The sequence below is a fragment of the Diabrotica undecimpunctata genome, chromosome 5 (genome assembly GCF_040954645.1).
Source record: "Diabrotica undecimpunctata isolate CICGRU chromosome 5, icDiaUnde3, whole genome shotgun sequence".
Classification (NCBI taxonomy): domain Eukaryota; kingdom Metazoa; phylum Arthropoda; class Insecta; order Coleoptera; family Chrysomelidae; genus Diabrotica; species Diabrotica undecimpunctata.
Genome location: NC_092807.1, coordinates 20,108,477 through 20,131,147, shown reverse-complemented (window position 1 = coordinate 20,131,147; position 22,671 = coordinate 20,108,477). Strand labels below are relative to the sequence as shown.

General features: G+C 33.5%; 1 protein-coding gene across 1 annotated transcript; it reads right to left on the bottom strand.

The window, feature by feature from the left end:
* Positions 1-21,826: 21,826 nt before the first annotated feature.
* On the bottom strand, positions 21,827-22,294 carry LOC140442106 (uncharacterized). Its single transcript, XM_072533182.1, has one exon. It carries the CDS (start codon positions 22,292-22,294, stop codon positions 21,827-21,829), a length of 468 nt encoding a protein of 155 aa, XP_072389283.1.
* Positions 22,295-22,671: the final 377 nt, after the last annotated feature.

Genomic DNA, 22,671 nt, shown 5'->3' with positions numbered 1-22,671 from the left:
CAAGAGAGACAGGTGGTGGTTGTCGGCTTCTTAATTGGCGATCAATAATATCTCACAAATTCTCTATGGGGCTGAGATCAGGGCTGTAGGGTGGCCAGTTCATGCTTTGTATTCCAACCTCATCCAAATATTCACGGACCACACGTGCAACATGTGGTCAGGTGTTATAATGCATTAAAAGAAAATTATTTCCTATGTAACGAGCAAATGGAACTACATGGTTAGACAAAATGCCTATAATATACCTTTCACTTGGTAAGGAACCTTTCCGTAAAGCAACAAGGTCCGTTCGAGCTGCAAGAGGTATTCCTCCCCAAACCATTACCGATCCTCCACTGAATAAAGTAATAGGTCGTATATTACACTGTGCGTAGCGTTCTCTTGGCCGTAGAATAACTCTCACACGTCTATCTGAGCTATATAAGCAATACCTCGATTCATCAGTGAACAACACGTGCTCTCTGTCATCAACATCCAGTCATGGTGCTCTCTGGCAAATTGTAATCTACTTCTACGATAATTTACGTTTAAAGCTGGTGCTCTAACTGGTATTCTTATATACAGATCTTGTTCAGCAAGACCTCTTGTATAGTTTTTCTAGTAATTTGAATGTTATGAACATTTGCCACTTGTATTTGTAAATGTGTCATTATGAGAAAACGTTCTCTTATAGCACGAAGCCTGATAAACTGATCTTGTCGTGGTGTTGTAAGTCTTCCTCTTCCTTGTCCACGCTGTCTAGTATGATCGTTTTTGAAAACGTTGAATGACTCGTGATATTGTACTATAAGATACTCCTAACCTGAAGCCTTATTCACGATAACTTAATCCTACATCAGCTAAAGTAGTTGCCTGAACACATTCAACTCGGCTCAGATTTCTTGAAATGCGGTCAATGTCAACTAACTAACATACGCAAAATAGCAAAACAATTTTTTGAAATGTAAACAATATTGGCAGTCTAAAACTGTCCTGTCAAATTCTTTGATTTTTCATAGCCAACTAACTGCTTCAATTAATGATTAATACAATTCAATAAAGTCACGTTATGCTTTGAACTACTTTTCTTTTTTGATAGTAAAGATATCGATGATTTTTTACGATAATGTTAAAAAAAATTAAGCTTTTTCGAAATATTAATAAAATGTAGCGTTTGCTTTAAATAAATTCCACAGAGTGTTGCAAAATAAGATAAAAAATTTAATTTATTTTTACACCACATGGGTGAAACGTTGAAATTTCGCAGAAAACATTAATACAGTAATTACTTAGAAATAGGTCTGCAATGTGAAAAAAAAATTATCTAAATCTAATTAAGGATACACAAGAAAAATAGCTTAAAGGCAATGGTAGAGTTGAGGTGGTGCGTTAATTTTGGAGAGTAAAAAATCACGTAATGTTTTAAAAATACTTTTCGTTTTTGATAATAGAGATATCGTGATGTTTTTTTTTACAAAATGTGGAAAAAGAATAAAGCGATCTCAAAATGATAATAACATGTAGCGTTTGTTTCTAATACATTCCACAGGGTGTTGCAAAATTAGATGAAAAAACTCTTTATTTTTACGCTCTACAGAGTATTTTAAAAAGGTATGTCATAAATTAAATCACGCATTCTGGGGACAAAAATAAATTGATTGAATCCAACTTACCTTAGTACAAAAGTGTACACAAAAAAAGATACAGCTCTTTGAAGTTACAAAATAAAAATTGTTTTTTTGTATTATCTCCTAAACTACTTGACATTTTGTAATAAAAATGGACACCTTACTTTCTTGTTCTGAAAGTATTTTTCATACAGAAGAAACAACAAAATCTAAGCGCACAGAAATATTTTAAGGTGGGTGGCAGCCCTAAATCCCCCCAAACTTTTAAGTACATTCAAATCAAATGAATTTTGTGGCATCATTAGTTTAACACATTATTTTTAAAACTTTTTTGCCTCCTATCACTTTTTCGAAAAAATAGTTTTACATTCCAACCGCAAGTTTCTGGTAATAGTGGTCGTCCAATAATGGAAGCAACTGATGAAGACATTTTAGAAATCATTGAAGAAGTCCCTGGAACAAGTACAAGGGTAATAGCTGCTCAACTAAATGTTCCTCACGTAAGGATTTGGAAGCGTTTGAAGGATCAGCTGCTTAAACCCTATCACTTGACAACGGTTCAAGAGTTATTGGTTGAAGATTATCCTAAAAGGATTGGATTTTGCGATTGGTTGTTAATGGAAAACACTCGAAATGTTAATTTTATTAGAAATATTTTGTTTGCCGACGAGGCTACCTTCAGTAGAAATGGAATAACAAACCATCATATGAAACTACGAAACCGTCGTGACGAAAATCCTCACGCCCAAAAAACGACTCATCACCAAAGGACTTTCAAAGTTAATGTTTGGGCAGGAATTGTGGATAACAATCTAATAGGCCCAGTATTTCTTCCCAGCAATTTAAATGGTGATAATTATTTGAAGTTCTTGGATTTACAAGAGTATTTGGAAGAATTGAATATTGCAATAAAGCAAAATATGTGATTTCTACAAGATGGCGCTCCACCGCATTACAGTAATGAAGTCCGGAAATACCTTTGCAGGCAGTATCCTGGTCGGTGGATTGGAAGGAGTCGTGACGCACCTATTTCTTGGCTACAGAAGTCCAGGTCTTATGCCCATGGAATTTTGCTTTTGGGGGTTTATAAAAGAAAAAGTGTATTCTGTAACAATAGAGGACGAGCAACAATTGAAGGTTAGAATAATTGAACCTGCAAAATCAATTTCGTCAGAAAAATATGATTTTTCAGCGCATTCGGTTTTCCTTATTCAAATGATACCGAATGTGTATTGAAGAAAATGTTGGTCATTTTGAACATTTATTGTAATATCATATTTATAGAGGTTATAGACATTTTTTGTACTTGTTAATTCATTTAAACCATTTATTTAGTTGCACGTAATTTTTTAAAGGTCAATGAAAAGGACCGTAACTCAATAAAAACTGTTTTTTGAAAAAAGTGATAAGAGGCAAAAAAGTTTTAAAAATAATGTGTTAAACTAATGATTACACAAAATTCATTTGATTTAAACGTACTCAAAAGTTTGGGGGGTTTAGTGCTGCACAACCAACTCAAAATTTTTCTGTGCGCTTAGATTTTGTTGTTTCTGCTGTATGAAAAATACTTTCAGAACAAGAAAGTAACGTGTCCATTTTTATTTCAAAATGTCAAGTGGTTTAGGAGATAATACAAAAAAGCAATTTTTATTTTGTAACTTCAAAGGGCTGTATCTTTTTTTGTGTACACTTTTGTACTAAGGTAAGTTGGATTCAATCAATTTATTTTTGTCCCCGGAATGCGTGATTTAATTTATGACATACATTTTTGAAACACCCTGTCTAGATAGGTAAAGCGTTGACATTTTTTTTAAAAACATTAATAGTCATTTATTAGAAATATACCTACAATGTGAAAAATAAATCATGGATATTCAATTAAGGGTTCAGAAAAAAATATAGGTTTAAAATCATGGTCCATTTTAAGTGGTACGTTAATTTTGGAGAGTATTATATATAAATTTAACAATATTGCCCTTAAATTTCTCGTTAGTGTGTATTCATTTTGTCACGTCTGTTTGGCGAGATCAATTATGCATATCTGCCATCCTACGATTACGTCCTCTACGTCAATTTAGGTCTACCTAAATTATCAAGTTAAAGTTAAAGTTAACTTGTCAGTTTAACCTTAGACGACAGAAAATGGATGTGGACATAGTAATATAATTAACACTCAATTGTTAAGGGTCAACATGAAAATTGAACTACCCAAGAAGTTACAACTTTGAGAGTTTAATCTTAAGGAATATTATTATTAGTGCTATTCAATAAACTAATGAAAGACGTAGTAGAGCACAGCATATATAATTATAACAATATGTCGAAAAAAAATTATAATTAATACTCCGTTCGACATACGTTCTACAATAATTGTAGACCACCTCTTTTCACACAGTTCTAGCTCTCTGTCATTTTTTTACATGCGCGCGCATCTCAGTTGCTGTTGCTAACTCAAGGTTAGTAGATATTTAAGTAGGTTGTCTCGTAACTATAGACCAATCAAATGCTTGTTTTTTAAAGGCGGGAATACGTCACCCATAAGACACTTTTAAAATTGCCATAAGCTTCAATGCTAATATAAGGTTCGAAAACTTAGGTTTTGCAATATATTTTGGGATTTTCTTGGGTATAGGGATGTTAAGTGGTTCTTATATTAGTAATTATATCATTTTTTTTTTTCTAAAATCAATAGTCTGATGACAAAAAATAGAATTGATTATAGTGATAATATTGTGTGTTTTAAATGGAGATAACAGTTTATTTCGCACAAAAACCCAAAAAAACAGTAGAAAAAGTTCAAAAGCAAAAATACTAAATATGTAGGAACTTACTTATTATTTTTTTCCTGGAATTTGCAGCATTTTTATCATATCTAGTGGTAGGCAAAAAAAACCAATAGGTAATATAAATAATTTATTATTAGATTAAAATACAAAAAATGATTAGTCCTTCAAGCACAAATCTTCAAGCTATATATACTTATCTCATCTAAAAAATATATCATTATTATAACGTACAAAACTACATATAATTATGACAAACCTTGATATCACGGCTACGAAAACACACTTCACAAGTGTTTATGTACACAAATAACTAAATAATAAGTCTCTATAAATAATATTGTCCTTATACCTATACTTAAAAATAAAAACTAAACAATAACTAAACAAATAAACGAACTAATGATACTATAGAATAGAGACAACAACAAACGTGAACTTAAACTCAGACGTGCAGACAACTGTCCATCAACTGTCAAATTTGACTTTGTCGTATGAGTGACGTAAGCATTCTGCCTTCCCCTCGCTTCGCCCACATAGTTACGAGACAACCTACTTAACATCTACTAACCTTGTTGCTAACTGACGCCTAATTCTAATTATGGTTTTATTTATTTTCAGTTGAGGATTTTGTCATGCATAGAACAGTACTGGTCTACGATTGTAGACTACGTGTCCACTGACGTTACAACATCTGACAACATTGCAGATATTTGATTCTATTGTTTTCAAAAGTCAAGGTAACTTTTATTTATTACCATTTGGTACATTTGTAGTTACTGTGATATATTTTAGATAATCCTGTGTCTGATAATAGAAGAAGACGGATGGAACGAAACATCGACCCGGACGTTTGGTCTCGATGTTTAAAAGGAGTGATCACGAAACAAAATCTGAATTAGAAACGACGAAAACGGCACTTTTACTCTGAAGCGTACAGACTAAACACAACCAAAAGAATTCCTTCTTTAATTTTCTTTTGATGTACCGCCCAGTGAGCGAACTCTAGCGAAGGCAAACACATGCGTTTGCTGGAGCGTACACACTTACCGAAGGCGTTTGGTTGCAAGTTTGGTTCGCCAAATTTGTACGCGCCTTTATATGAACCACCTAAAGCCGTGTACACATCTAGCGAACGCATGTGACCGAAGCCTTGCGACCAAACGTTTTCGGTAAAGGTATATGCCTCGAAATTTATATCTGAGAAAAATTTAATTCTCTTAAGTGTCAAATACTTAAGAATTCTATTTAATAACGGAATTAATCAATGTCCTGAAATTATGTCGAAATGTGTTTACACAGCAAAATAAAGACACAACAGATGAATCAACAGCTGAATTAGCAGATTGCCGCAACTACACAATGAAGCAAATACTTTCATTTTATAAGTGTCAATAAAAGCCTAAAAATTCCGTCAAAGGAAGAACTGGAATACAACGTAAATCTTTAACTTGCATGGTATGGAACAGGAATGATAACAGCTCAACAAAATAAACAAATTTGATGCTTGAAAAATAACAAATTTTAAATATTTTTAATGCTTGAAAAGTGAATGTAATTTGGAATCGATGGTATAATTTTAACTTCGCTTGAAAAAATATGCACACATGCACCTGGAAGTCATCAAACGGACTTCATATCTAATATATAACTGACTATCACATTAAATGTGATAGATCATTATATTGTAGATTCAAGACACCAATCCAATATAATAAACGTTCGCACCAAAAGAGGAGCAAATGCGGGTTCCGATCACTACTGGATCGAAAGTAGGGTAAGGGCCAGAATTTTAAATGTTTAAAAAGGAAATAGATTCTAAACATGAGAGATACAATGTAGAAAGACTTAAAAATACAAACAAAATAGAGAATATAAACAAAATGTAAACATCAAACTACAAAACAGACTAAAACATGAAAACATAAATGAAGAGTGAAAAGGGTGCAGTACATCATGAAAAAATCAGCTGAAGAATTACTAGATATGAAAGGCAAACAAAGAAGAACAAGAACGAATGTCTATTTTGACAAAGAATATTAGATTATAATAGAGACAGAAAACAGTGCATGTTTAATGATGCAACAGGGGTACAGAACCCGACAAACAGATGAGGAATATAAACAGCTACTCAAGGAAGAAAAGAAAATCCACCTCAGAAAGAAGAGAGTAACTATGAATAAAAACTTTTAAGAACTACAAGATCAACCGAGAATTACCAGAAACAACAAAAGCAAAAAGGAATTCGAATAAAAGAAGCAAAGAGATAAAGAGTGTAATATATTGACAGAACAGCAAGAAAAACTAAGAATATGGAATTCCTAAATGAGACCGAAAATGTTTAACGTTTTTTTATAAAAAATACTGCTTTTAATTATGTGTTCTTAATTTGCCATACGCTAAATAAAAAATAAATTCTTTGCTGGGGTAGGTACAATTTCATAAGGTTTCGTTTATGTAAAATAGATCGAAGAATTAACTAGAAGCAACAGTATCTTCTTTAAATTTCTATTAAATAATAGTCAATAATGTAAAAAATTGATTAAAACTTTGTTTTATATGTTAACAAAAAATATTGACAAAAATCCACAAGGAATCTAAGTTCCTGTAGTTGGCTGTATACCATATATAACAAAAAATTTTATTAAAAATCCTTTATAAAAGGTATATAATTTAAAAACCCAATCGGGCTATATCACAAAACGTTTTCGGAATCCATATTCCATCATCAGTGCAGTAGGTGGTTATACATGTATTGAGCCACTAAATATGTGGGTAAAAACCCTTTAAAAATTGTTTGTTTAAATTTAGTTTACATTATATGGTGTTTAATATTATGATGTTAAAGTTACCAGTGGATTTGGTAACATAGCGACGTATGACTCCACGTGAAGTTGTTGGTCCTGAGACGATGTGTCTACGAGGCCCTGATGAAAGCAACTCAAGTTGCTTTAATAACTCAAGTTTACATATATAAACATAATACACATACTTATGTACCGGGTGGTCCAATAAGTCGATCTCTCGGCTATATATCAGAAACTATTCATGTTATAACTGCAGGAGAAAAAATTCCTTAGTAAAAGTGGCCAAAAGAAATCACTGGAAATAACTTTCAAGTTTCTGGGTTAACCGCTAGGGGGCGTAACCTGTGAAGAAAGATTTGAAAACCAGTTTTTTGTGAAATATGCCCAATTATACCAAGTGTTAAATAAGTAAACTAGAAAGTGGCCTAAATGCCGCACAAAGTTGTTCAAGTACGTTTTTTTATTTTTTCAAATAAAGGGTAGGGGAGAGTGGGAAAATATTTGTGGATAAATACCTATAACTTTGGTTTGGATTAACCGATTTTAACGAAATTAGTGTCGTTAGAAAGAGTGTGGATGATTTAATTTAAATCTACTATAAAACAATTACATTTAGTTTTAATTGTCATGGGTAGAGGGTACTTTCGAATAGAAAAAATTAAAATTTGTTTTTCTCTCAAATGTTTAATGGAAACACCTATTTATTGTAAATTATAATGGAACTGGATTAAATTCGTAACAAAATGGCGCAAACCTCATGTTGATAGCTTTTGTCTAACTCGAGATATGAATAAAAACGCATAAACATAAATAATGTCCAATTAAATGTTCAAATTGTTTTCCATCGTTGTCCACACAAAGATGTAATCTTTCGCGCGTAGACATAACAGCTGCTTCAATCTCAGCTGTTGATATACTATTTATTGCGTTTATAATGCGCTGTTTCATGTCGTCTCGCGTGGTTGGTCGAGTTTGGTAAACTTAGTCCTTCAATCTTCCCCACAGATAAAAGTCCAGACATGTTAAGTCTGGAGATCTAGCTGGCCATGAAAATATACTTCCCCTTCCAATCCATTTATTTGGATAACTTGCATATAAATAATCAAGAACTCGTCTGGAAAAGTGCGCAGGACACCCGTCATGTTGTAATATCATATCTCTTCTTGTTTGTCTTCCAAAGGAAGGAAATATGTTCCAATAAAAGAGGCAACTGATTTTTCAGAAAATCCAAATATGTTTCGCCATTTAAAGTGCTATCAAAGAAATATGGACCTACTATCTTTCCATCAACTATACCACACCAAACATTAAGACTCCATCTACCTTGAACCTGCACCTCATGTATCCAGTGCGGATTTTCTTCAGCCCAATAATGCATATTATGCAGATTAACACCACCGGCACTATTAAACGTAGCCTCGTCTGTCCACAAAATCTTTGACATGATATGCGGTTGTTCTTCTAGCAGACCTAACATCCAATTGCAGTAATCCAGCATTGCATCAAAATCTCTCTCATGTAATGCTTGGTGGAGAACTACATGATAAGGATGCAGTCTAAAAAATAGAACAACAAATATTGGTGAAAAAGAGACCACTATATTTACTAAAACTCAAAAAATCTTGAAAAATCCACAATTGTTTCACAAGTTAAATCGTGCATAAGTATTTTTAAGAAACGGATAAAAGAATAAAAGCGCCGTGTTGCCGTTTTTATCGGAATATTAAAACAACAGTTGAATCTAAAGTTTAAAGTGAATTCCAAGTTTCTGACCTAAACGTTCACTTTATAATATAAAAAACCAACCTGTGATGTTTTAAAATCCTTAGAACAGTAGTAGTTTTGGGTATGTTTAATTTTATAGAGATTTGCCGACTACTTGTAAGTGGATTCTGTTAGCGGCATTTTGGTGACATTCGAAATAAACTCCTATCATATCATACAATTTTGTATTTGATATACTCATCACGAATTATTAGTACTGATAATTAATTACTAATATTACCAATATTATATAAGTGTAATTATAATATAACACTTCTTAACAATGTTTTGACTGCTGTCAATAAATAAACAATATGAACTCCCCGTGAAATTCATTGTCGTAGCCTACTAATTTCCAAAAAAACTATTTTTAATCACATGAAATTACAATGGTCAATGGTATCAATATTAAGATTCTTCTGCCATAAAAAAATTTGAAAGTACCAACTGACTTATTTTTTAATTTAATTTATAATACAGGGTGAGTCAATACTATACTTACTTATGTTTATGCGTTTTTATTCATATCTCGAGTTCGACAAAAGCTATTAACATGCGGTTTGCGCCATTTTGTTACGAATTTAATCCAGTTCCATTATAATTTACAAGAAATAGGCGTTTCTATTAAATCATCATCATCATCATGGCTTATTCGGGTTTGGCGCCCTTTTGGGCTCTCTGATTTATCTATTGCGGAGAATCAGTCCGCTGTTGTTTTTTTTTTATTATTATAGCAGCGTGGGTGACTTGGCCCTGTCTACAATTTTCCTCCATTCTTTCCAGTCCTTACAGCGCTCCTTCCAATTGTAGATTCTCAGCTTCTTTATGTCTCCTAAGACTTGATCTCTCCATCTTGTTTTGGGTCTCCCCTTTGGTCTCTTTGTTGTTGGTCTCCATCCAGTTATTCGCTTTAGGGTAGAGTCTGGGTTAGCTCTTTCTGTGTGTCCCAGCCACCTGAGCCTTTGCGTCTTCACGAACTTGATTATGTCTTCACCCTCGATGACTTCTTTAATTTCTTCATTGGTTAATCTTCTAAATTCGCCTACACTTATTCCCACCGGTCCCATTATTCGTCGAATTATCTTTCTCTCTAGTATTTCCAACCTCATTTCATCTTTTTGTGTTAGGCACATCGTCTCTGCACCATAGGTGACCACTGGCCTGATTGCAGTCTTGTAAATTTTTAATTTGGTTTTCTTACTAATGTACTTTTCTTTCAGGAATTTTTGGTAATTCCAGTAGGTTTTATTACCCAGTAGGATGCGTTCATTTATTTCATCCGTTTTATCATTTCTGTCATTCACCATCACTCCCAGGTATTTGAAACGGTGTACTCTTTCAAATGTATATGCACCAAGCTTAATTTCTTTCTCTATGTTCCTATTCTCTCTTGAACACTTGAGGTATTTCGTTTTGCTTTGGTTTATTACTAGCCCTCTCTTCTTTGCTTCTTTATCTAGTATTAATATTATTTTCTGCATGGTTTTTAAATCTCTAGTAACCAGTGCAATATCGTCTGCATACGCTATCAGTTGGGCTGAAGATTCGATAATCGTTCCCATAATTTTGGCTGCTCTTACTGCCCCCTCTATGGCAATGTTAAATAATGTTGTTGACAGGGAGTCTCCCTGTCTGACACCTACCTCCATGTGTACTTCATCTGACGGGCCTTCCCTTGTTAAGATTCGTGCCTTGGATTCCTTCATCGTCATTTTCGTGAGACTTATTAGTTTTTCTTGGATGCCTAATTGATTCATATCCTTAATTAGCTCCTCCCTTATTACACTGTCAAAAGCTTGCTTGTAGTCAATAAACAGTATATGTAGATCTATTCCGTGCTCGTAACTTTTTTCGACGATTTGCGTTACAATGTGTATTGCATCTATTGTTGACTTACCTTCCCTGAATCCATGTTGGTATTCACCTATTTTTGTTCTAGTTTCTTTTTCTATTCTTTGTCTGATCAAATTAGTTAATATTTTGTATATTGTATTTAATAACGTGATTCCCCTGTAGTTAGTGCATTTCGTCTTGTCGCCTTTTTTAGGGATTGGTGTTATCAGACCACAATACCAGTCGTTCGGCATGCGTTCTTCTTCCCATATTCGTTCTATTAGGTTGTGGATTCTGTGGGCAAGTTCCTTTCCCCCTTTCTTGAAGAACTCATTTATAATGTCGTCTGGTCCTGCTGCTTTCCTTGTCTTTAATCTGTTTATGGTCGCCAATACTTCGCTGTATGAGGGAGGCTCTGATTGTTCTCCATTCCTATTTTCTGTTTGTTCTTCATTTTCTGCATTTTCAGCCTCGTCTTTCTTTTTAAACAGTTCTCTATAGTGTGTTTCCCATTCCATTTTTCCAATATTTGCCGGTATCTCTTTTTTTCTCTGTGATTTTATGTATTTGTATAAATAAATAATATAATATAATAAATAATATATAATAATATATAAATATTTTGAATAAAAACAAATTTTAATTGTTTCTATTCGAAAGTACCCTCTACCTATGACAATTAAAACTAAATGCAATTATTTTATAGTAGATGTAAATTAATTTTTCTACACTCTTTCTAATTACACTAATTTCGTTAAAATCGGTCGATCCAAATCAAAGTTATGGGTATTTATCCACAAATACTTTCCCACTCTCGCCCACCCTTTATTTCAAAAAATAAAAAAAAAGTACTTGAACAACTTTGTGCAGAATTTAGGCTTCTTTCTAGTTTACCTATTTAACAGTTGGTATAATTGGGCGTATTTCCCAAAAAACTGGTTTTCAAAGTTTACTTCACAGATTACGCCCCCTAGCGGTTAACCCAGAAACTTGAAAGTTATTTCCAGCGATTTCTCTTGGCTACTTTTACTAAGGAATTTTTTCTCCCAAAGTTATAACATGAGTAGTTTCTGATATATAGCCGAGAGATCGGCTTATTGGACCACCCGGTACATATTATTGTAAACTAACGTATATACACTAATTGTATCAACTGTCACATTAATCTAAATATTTCAGATCGAATTCTTTTATCGATTAATAATTATTAATCAAAATATTTACCTTTATTTATCGTGTCTATCAATTGAGATAATTACAAAATTTCTATTTTAATTACTAACTGATTTTAAATGAAAATGATGGATCATTAAAATATTCGTTAGTTGAACCGAAATCATTTAGAGAGTGCTATGAATTTGGCACCCCTTCAAATTAACCTGAATGCTGTTAGAGAGTTTCGATTTCAATCTGGTTTGCATCTTTTACAGAGTGTCAGGATTAATTCCGGGTTCATTTAAATAATTAGTTCCAGTGAAACTTCCACACATTTAATCGTGTCATACTTACTATAAACTGATTAAATGGTAGACTCTTTTCGAGTGATTTATAGTCTCTCTTCATCTGTTCTTGGAATTTTAATAAAGAGCATTTTTACGGCACTTAGTTTGCATTCCGAAGTATAAGAGTATAAAACAGATTGGATGAAGATTAATAACCTTTTTAACCCGCTGGAAAAAGTCCGTTTGAAAGCCAAAATATTACTTGTTAGAATCAAAGAAAGTGGCGGAGTTTTTACACACTTTTTTGTATGATTAAAAGTTTGGGGCTTTTAAATCTCTTAAAAGAATAAAAATTCAACAAGGTTTGTTTTGGTTTTGGTTTATAAACTGCTCGAGCAAACAATTCACACCCTTATAATTAATTACATTAGTAACAAATTATTTAATTGCTGTTCAATTTAAACGTATAGGTAGCAGTAAACCTTTTGAAGAACATTATCCAAAAGCATTAACAGAACAGATAAGTTTTTATAAATTAATCTAAAATATATCGTCGGAGAAATAAGTCTATAGAAGTAAATTATACAAAATCGACACTAGAAAGTTACAATGTCAGTGATCCCTATATAAATATGGATGTTCTAAGGGTATACAATGTACACTATACGTTTTCTAAAATTACATAGATATTTTTTGAAACATAAAATGCGTATACATTCAAAACAAAATTTAATTTAATTTTTTTTAATTAAAACTTTAAATATTGGACGTTGAATATATTTAGCAGCTTTCCAAATTAACTTTCTGGCTTTCCACTATTATTTGCAGTTCCTGTTGGTCAGTGCTGTATTTATTTCATTAGTTAATTGTCTGACTTACTATTTTTATTGGAACTTAACGTCAATTTTAGTCACGTTTATTTTGAAGTTAAAATTTTTAAGGAAATTGAGCTCAAAAGAACGGCTGTCTATTTTGAGGCTATATATGAACTGTCATGCACTTGAATCAGATATTGTAGGTGGTTTACCAAAATAAATAAAATTAAAACTAAATAAGATAAAATTAAATAAAGGTAAATAGGATTAAATAAAATTAAATCAAGTTAAACAGAATTTCGTAGAATTAAATAACCATTAAATAAAATTAAGTAAAAGCTATACCTGTAAAAACGCTGTTATGCCGTTTCTGCTTCATTTGCCATGTAAAATCCCATCAGAAATTGCTGAGGTTTGTTCTGCTCATATTTGAGCGTTTTGTGGTTTGGGTAGAATGTAGTTTTGTCAGATCGTGACGTGTAATATATAATTGGAAAGGAGAGGGTGTAGCGAGTATCTTGAGACAGAAAAAAAAACATATTGCGGCATTCCCAAGAGGGCATTACATCATATCTCCTTTGGTATTGGTCCGATTGAAGCGTGTGATACGTTAAATAAAAGGGAAGGATATCACGAATATATTAAGATAAAAAATAAACAAGGCAACTATCAAAAGAGCACTACATAGTGTCGTCATTATTAATGAACGTATAGTTACATACGAGATGTCATAGGGCACTATAGATAAAAATAGTTTAACTAAAAGACAAATTTTGATTTATTGACCCAAAGAAGGCCTCTGGCTAGGTACAAAATAAACAACTGAACGAATCCTAACATGAGACATAGTAAATGAAAGGGGAGGAAATATTAAGTAAGAAAAAACAAACAAAGCAACTGCCAGAAGGGTACTATATAGTATCTTTATTAATAATGAACGTAGAACGACATACGAGACATCATAGGGCACTTTAGATAAAAATAGATTTTCTAGGGGAAAAGTGGGAGGTCTGGGACAAGAGAGGTGTGGGGCATTTCAAATTTCCCACCTTTATATGTGAACTATCAGTTCTGTACTTTCTCACCCGATGTATTACTGGTTGTAGTATTTCCTATTCGTTTAGTGTTGGGGAAGCACATGTGTTATGATAAAGAGAGAACATTATTGATTTTTATTTTTGAAAGGTAAGAATTTAACATGTTTGTAAATTATTTTTTCTGATTATTATAATATTTCAAGGCAATATAGAAACCAATATAATGATAAGCTTTTATTAAAGTTTGTAAATTATATAATACAAAACGCTGGGGCACCTTGAGGTTATATTTGTTTACTGAGTGATTGTAAAATGCTCCACTGGGAGGACTGGGACATAGCATGAGTAGGAGGTCTGGGACATTTCCAGCCCTCCCCTGTTGTATTATGTTTAATTTGATATTATCTAAATTCTTTTAATAGTATATTTTTGCTTTGTTATAGTGTAAGATGCCTCATACGTGGAAGAAGAAAAATCCTCAGAGGACTGCTCCATTAAAGTCTCGTGGAGGCCATCCAGCAAATTAAAGAAGGGAACAGCATAAGGAGGTAGCAAAGACTTATAGTATTTCAAAATCGGCTCTTCAACGACTTCTTCTATTTGAATAAATATGATGAAGCTCCCAACAAGGAATGCGTTGTTTTTTGTTCTAATTTGATATGTGGTTGGTATTTTCGGAAGAGCAAGAATTGGCTCTAGTAGAATACATCCTGGCTGCAAGTAGAATGCATCATGGTTTAACATCAGTTCAGGTCAGAATTCTAGCGTGGCAATATACAAGTACCCCGATGTGTAAAGTAGGCAATTTATGGAAAGTTAACCAAATGACCAGATACGACTGGTTCAAAGGCTTCATGGAACGCCACAAAGAACTTTCGCTAAGGTCTCCAGAAGTTACAAGTCTGGGAAGGGCAACAAGCTTCAACAAAACCTATGTTGATATGTTCCTAAATAAAAAAAACTATCTATGGAAAGTATAATCTCACCTCAGATCGTATATTCAACTGTGACGAAACAGGAATAAGTACAGTCAATACTCCACCTAAGCGTGGTGAAAAGCAAATAGGACAAGTGACATCGGCTGAAAGGGGGGAGCAAATCATTGGCCTTTTTATTATAGTAAATGAAATAGGAAACCCTTTACCAACTGTACTTGTGCTTTCTAGAATCAGATATAAGGAGTTTTTCTTAAATGGTGGACCTCCAGGTAGCATTGCACTAACTAGCAAGACAGGTTGGATGTCAAGTGATCTTTTTAAGCAGAGTCTAGAAAACATAATTCATAATATTGTTCTGAAGCTATTTTCCTGTGACATTTTAAAGTAATTACTATTTAAATGGGAATAAGCCACAATTAAAGGTTAAAGTAAGTTTATTGACGTTTCAATTTCCACTTCAGAAATCGTTCTCAGAATACAAGCATTAGTGAATATAATATATAATAATACTAATGTTTGTATTTTGAGAACGATTTCCGAAGTGGAAATTGAAACGTCAATAAACTTACTTTAACCTTTAATTGTGGCTTATTCCCATTTAAGTAGTAATTAACATAATTCATCACATAAAATGCGCTAAGGAACAACCAAAAGTGTTAATGGTAGACAACCACGAGAGCCATGTGGGTTTAGAAGTGATAATAACAGCAAAAGAAAAGGGAGTTATACTTTTAACGTGTCCACCACATTGTAGTCACAGACTGCAGCCCCTCAATGTGTCTGTTTTTGCCTCATTTAAAAGTCAATATAACAGAGTTTGTAATGATTGGCTACTAAATCACCCAGGCAAAACCATATCCATCTACTGCAATGTATGAATGTGTCACAATCACAATCCAATGATGTTTCAACAACTGATTCATTGTAAAGTTTCCAGGTTTCGTTATTTCTTATAGTTATCATTATACAATTTTGTTTTTCAACTTAAATACAACCTTTAGTAAATTTTGATGTGTAATAGTAGTTGTACGACATAAGACAAAGAAAATAAGAAGAAGTACTGTCATTTGCCATGTCCAGGAATGACAGCTACTCTTAACCTAACATTCCACAGTTGGTCGGCACACGTGGCCTTTTTAAACTTTGTATTTGTCTTTTTCTTATGTGTTAGAGTAGAATAATTTGTCAAGTTTGGTCTTTTACACCATGCAAATTTTATATATATATATATATATATATATATATATATATATATATATATATATATATATATATATATATAACAAGCGAGTCTTCTACAGCTGGCGCCGCTTCTCGCATCCTAATTTCCAGCGTTTTCTGTCGAAGCAATCTTCAGTTGTTAAATCTCTGGCGGTCATTGCATCGTCGACATCGTCTCTCCAGGATCGTCTTGGTCTACCTCGTTTTCTTCTAGTTGGCGGAGTCCATTCTTCTATTTTTTTTGGCCATCTATTTTCAGGCATTCTCTGAAGGTGTCCATACCAGTTAAGTCTTTTGGCTTCGATTGTGTCTATTATATCTAGATCGATTTCCATTTCTCTCCGAATATCTTCGTTTCTCACCCTATCAAGTCTAGTGAGCTGGCAACATCGTCTCCAGTAGTTCATTTCCATGGCCTTAATTTTTGATTTGTTTCTTTGGTTTATTTCCCAGAGTTCGGCGCCGTACAGCCCAATACTTTCTAGTATTGTTTTATAGATTCTTCTTTAATTTTCTTTTGTTATTTTTTTATTCCATAATAGTCCGTGTAGCTGTCTGATGGCTGATCTTGCTTGGCCAATCCTGGAGTGTATTTCTTCGCTACTTCCTGCTTTTGATGTTATTTGGACTCCCAAGTATTTGAAATTGTCTGTTGGTTTTATAGTTCCCATTTCGATTTGTAGGCTTTCTGGTTTTTCTCCTACAACTAAGTACTCAGTTTTTTGTATATTAATTGTGAGGCCCCATTTGGTATACTCATCTTCCAGTTTTCTAAGCATGTAGCCTACATCACTCTCGTCTTCAGCTAGAATGGCTTGGTCGTCAGCGAAGTGTATCGTGTACAATCTATCATTTCCGATTGGGATGCCCATATGCAAATTTTATATTTTTTAATAATTGTCTCAATCAATGAGGGGTGCGTGAATTTGCCACCTGTGAGTAGAACATCCACGAAAGACAAATCTCAGTAACGTAAGTTTTTTTACAACCTTTACACTCTTAATAGATTTCGAGGATTCTTTACTAACAGTAGCACTTTATTTCAGTTTTTCCTGATGATGAAAATAAACATTTTCGAAAGCTTGAAACTTAGTTAAAAGAGTACACTTACTTCACCGCTGCAAATCCCAATAAACCTCAAAGCTCCGTTTTCTAACGTTGCCAGCAAAGACTTCTTTTCCTTTTATATATATATATATATATATATATATATATATATATATATATATATATATATATATATATATATATATCCACGTTTGAATAAGATTGAGATTCACATGAGAACAATAAATTGGCCAGCACGTAGCTCAGATCAAAATCTAATTAGACACGTGAAAACTATTGAGTTAACTTTAAATCCAGTATCTCAGTAACTGTAACGTGCTTGGAAGAATAGGTACAGCTGGGCTGAGATAACAAACCCCATCTAACCACGTATGTATGTGTTCTAATTGAAACACGAAACCGCAATATTCTAGATTTATCCATTTAGACCAAGTAATAAGGACGTAACATTATCTTTTGATAAACGTACTAATATTATGCTTTTTATATTTTGCGCCATTGGTCTACCTTTATAATTTTAACAATTGTAGATAATCGAACAAATTAAAGTGTCCCAATTTTTTTCTGTAATGTATTTTTATTTATTAGATATAATGCTATGAATTTAAATTTCACCACAAATTTGGAAAACATCTGCCGTATGCCTTCAAAACTTATACCCTAATATATCCACGATCCTTCATGGTGTTTATGAATAAGAGACGTGCTTTCTTCCTTCCTTACTAAGAAGCCTGTGAAAATGGTCCGAACCCCCACTATTACCAACAATATAATGCGGAAGGCGCAAACTTCCGATCCCAAATAGTTTGCCAAGTATTTAAGTTCAGTTGACGCCGCACACATTTTAGAGAAATGGCTGATAGGACTCCTAGCCATGGACGTACCAACTATTATTAAATTGCTTTAACGTTTTAGCAATAAATGGTAATATTATAGATTTTCCTTTTCATTATAACGTGCGTTTGCAGTTTGGTCCATTTATCTAGTACATAAAAGATATCTGCTTTTTAGTTTCTTTCAAATAACATGGGCCACCATTTCTTTTTTGTATGAAAAAGTGTTTAAAGTTCAATAGGTGTCCTATAGTAAATGGAATGTGCTGATCACGAATCTGTGCTTAGTTTTTTTCCAGCACGTCAGATTTTCAAGAAAACTGTGTTTGAAATTTTTCATAGAAACTGCCAAAAATACTAAGAAAATATTTATTGAAAATTTATTTAATACAAAATTACACTGCAAAATTTAGTTGTTCTTAAAAAAGAATTCAGTAGACAATATTAGGTTTTTTTGAATAAAGCTGTTCTCTTTTTCCATGAAAACTGCGTTTTGTGGCCTTCTTTTTATGAATTTTTGTGATCGAGTCTCTCTTCAAGGTCCAGCAGTAATCAGCCATCATTCTTATATTTTTTCTTCCTTGGTAACATCTCTCAAGAGAAGTTCCACGAAATTAGACTAGAAGATACCAACAACATAGATGATTGCTGGGAACAAATGAAAACGACAATAACCACTGTATCTCGAGAAAATCTTCTAAGACGACCAACAGTTAAAAATAACTGGATGACACAAGACATCTTAGATCTAATGGACGTTCGGATGCAGTATAAATCCATAAACAGAGAAAAATACAATGAAATACATAAAGAAATCCGAAAAAGAATTAAAGTAGCAAAAGACCGATGATGGCTACAAGAATCCTGATTAGAAATTGAGAAACTGGAGCAACAATACGACAGCTTCAATTTGCATAAAAAACTAAAAGAATTAACAGGCAAAAGCAGAACTTATGGGCAAAATATATTACAAGACTCTGGTGGTAGAATTTTAAGTGATAAAAAAGAGCGCTGTACCGAATGGGAAAATTACATAATAGAATTATTTAACGATGACCAAAGAATCTACCAAGAAATAATATCTAACCGAGATACAGGCCCACCGATTCTAATCTCAGAAGTTCAGAAGGCTATCGACCAAGCGAAACGAAGGAAGGCTTCTGGTCCTGACGAAATACCTGCAGAATTGTTAAAACTATTAGACAATGAGAGTGTTGCAATTATCACATTCTTCTTTAATAAGATATACAGCAGCGGCAAATTACCAGACAACTGGTTAGAATCGATATGTATAACTATTCCCAAGAAAACGAATGCCAGACAATGTAGCGACTATCGACTTATCAGTTTAATGAGTCACACGCTCAAAATTTTTATGAAAATATTGCATTGTCGCATATATAAACTTTGTGAGGGGATAACTGGTGATGAGCAGTTTGGTTTCCGAAACGGTATGGGTACTCGAGAAGCTCTTTTTTGCATGCGAATACTCTTACAAAAGAGCATTGAGTTTAGGAAAAATATTTACGTATGTTTTATAGATTTCGAAAAAGCCTTTGATAGAGTACCACATACATTATTATTTCAATGCTTAGAGTCAGTTGGTCTGGACACGTATGACATTAGATTGCTTAAAAATCTTTACTACAATCAGACCGCTTATGTTAAGGTGGATCAAAAGGTTTCAGCTAAAGTTTCTATTAAGCGTGGTGTCAGATAGGGATGTGTTATGTCATTGATGTTGTTTAATGCCTACACTGAATCAGTTTTTGAAATAGCGTTAAATAATCGACGCGAAGGTGTTAAGATCGGTGGTGAAATTATTAACAACATCAGATACGCCGATGACACCGCAATAATGGCAGAGAGTCTAGAAGATCTTCAAACCCTGTTGAATGCTGTAAACAAAGTAATGCACTGAAAAGGGCTTAACAATCAACGCAAAAAAAACAAAATGGATGGTGGTCGGAAAAATTAATATCTAAGACTCAGTACTAAGATTAGATAACAAAATCCTGGAAAGGGTGGAACACTTTAGATATCTGGGTAGCTGGATTGACTGCAGGGTTGAAAGTGACGAGGAAATGACGAGAAAAACTTTATTAACTGGCGTTCTGTATGATGCAGTAGAAGTCTGTCGTTGACCACACGTCTAAGAGTATTGAAGTGCTACGTCTGGTCTACTTTGTTCTATGGATGTGAAACCTGGACAACAAAAATAAAAAATCTTAACAAATTAGAAGCGTTTGAGTTATGGTGTTACCGTCGCATGCTCAGAATCCCGTGGACAGCACACATATCTAACGAACGCGTGCTAGAGACCGTGCAAAAAGAGCGAACATTGATCAACATCATCAAAATGAGAAAGGTAAAATACTTCGGTCATATAATAAGAGGACCTAAATATCGCTTACTACGGTTAATTATTCAGGGCAAAATCGAAGGAAAACGTTGGGTCGGAAGAAAAGAACTGTCCTGGCTGCGTAACATTAGACAATGGACAGGTCGAACGGTCGAGGAACTGTTTCATCTAGCTGCCGACCGAGAATCATTTCATCAGCTTGTCAATATGACGATAGCCAACGCTTGAATACAAGCACGGCACACAAAGAAGAAGAACGTCTCTCCATCTCCTTTATATCTTGATGGGACCTCTTTCCCTTCTCCTCGCTGACAGTTCCAAGATTTTTGTGAAAATAGTCAACGTGGGAATCCAGAAAATGAAGTTTGACGCTCATATTGCATCCTAGTTTTTATAATTTTCGACCATGTTGGCTTCTGTTTATTTATAGTTTGGAGACTTGTTGTTTCCAAGGAAACCGTCTATGACTTCTACAAAAGAACTGCATACTTGAAATTCATCCTGGGTCATTGTATTCTGGAACAATCTGTGCGATTTTAAGGTTCAAATTTGATTACCTACAAAAATTCCTTTTTTAAGTTTACCTTCAGAAAGTGCAGGAAATTTGTCGCACAGATATTTAAATCAATCACCTTGTTTATCTAAAGCTTTGACAAACTGCTTCATCAATCCTAACTTTATGTGAAGAGGAGGCAAAAGAACTACTTTTGGGTCAACTAGTGTATCACGTTGCACATTTTTTTGTCCCGGTACAAGTCGTTCTGAGTGGCCACTCTTTCTTAACGTAATTCGACTGTCCCACTCACACAGAAAACATAAATACTTTGTGAATCCAGACTGTTCACCCAAAAGCATGGATATTATTTTGAGATCTCCACAGAATTGATAACAATATTCGCTATGCTTTAATTTATTTAGCAACAGCTCAAGATTCGCATATCTTTCTTTGAGATACACGGAGTGAGCAACCAGCACTGAGGTATAAGTATTACCATTGTGCAATAAGACATCCTTTATAATCCACAAGGAAACTAAGTTCCTGTATTTGGCTGTATACCATATATAAAAAAAAATTTTGAATAAAATCCTTTATAAAAAGGTATATAAAAAACCCAGTTGGGCTATGTTAAATTGACAAAACGTTTTCGGAATAAGTATTCCATCATCAGTGTCTAGTTAATACATGGATGTAGCCACTAAATATGTGGGTAAAAACCCTTTAAAAATTATTAAATGAAATTTAGTTTACATTATGTCTAATTTACAATTAAGATGGTAAAGTTACCGTTGGATTGGTAACATGGCGACATATGACTCTACATTAAGTTGCAAGTCCTGAAAACCTGACTAGAAAGGTAGAAGAGGTAGAAAGGTAGAATGACCATTCTACCTTTCACATTTTCTATAGCATCATTGAGCTCTTCCCAATATTCTTCTTTAACTTTTAATGGTTCGTCATCATTAGGGCCATATGTGACTAATATAGTTGTTATTTCTGAATTATCTAGTGTTATCTCTATCTTTAATTTGTTTTGTAATATAAATTTCAAATTTTTAACAAATGACATATAGCTTGCTTTCATTAGGCATCCTACACCTTCTGCCGCTCTACTATCAGTACTGACTCCGATGTACAAAAATACATGTTCTTTATCCAATTCATCCATTCCTTGACCTTTTCTTTTAGTTTCCGTGATCGCCAAAAAATCTAATTGTGCTTTGTCAAATTCATCTATTAATTCTTTCTCTTTTCTATTAAGGCTTCTGACGTTCCACGTAGCCATTTTTATGTACGTTTGTAGTCTATTTGCACCTTGATCTTGTATTAAATTTTCTTTGTTACAGTTTTCTTTTTTGTCCAATTTATTTATATCGTTAAACCTTATTCTCGCCTTGTTTGTTATTCCAGGTTGATCAGTTCTATTTGTTGTTGTTCTATTGTTTATTTTATTACTTATAAACTATTTAACATGCTTACTTTCAGGTTTAATTTGCAATAACTTTTTTGTTTATAAACATTTTTTAATTTAGAAAATCTCATTTTAAAGAGCAAGTATTTTCAAGATTTTTGCTTAAATGTCATGACGCAGTAAAAGAGATAATACGCCTTCTCTGTTGGCTTCCCCCCAGATATTCCAGTTAAAAAAGAGCGAGCAGCAAT

Excerpts from the sequence above, each read along its gene's own strand:
- LOC140442106 (XM_072533182.1), bottom strand. The coding sequence starts at position 22,294 with ATGGCTACGTGGAACGTCAGAAGCCTTAATAGAAAAGAGAAAGAATTA.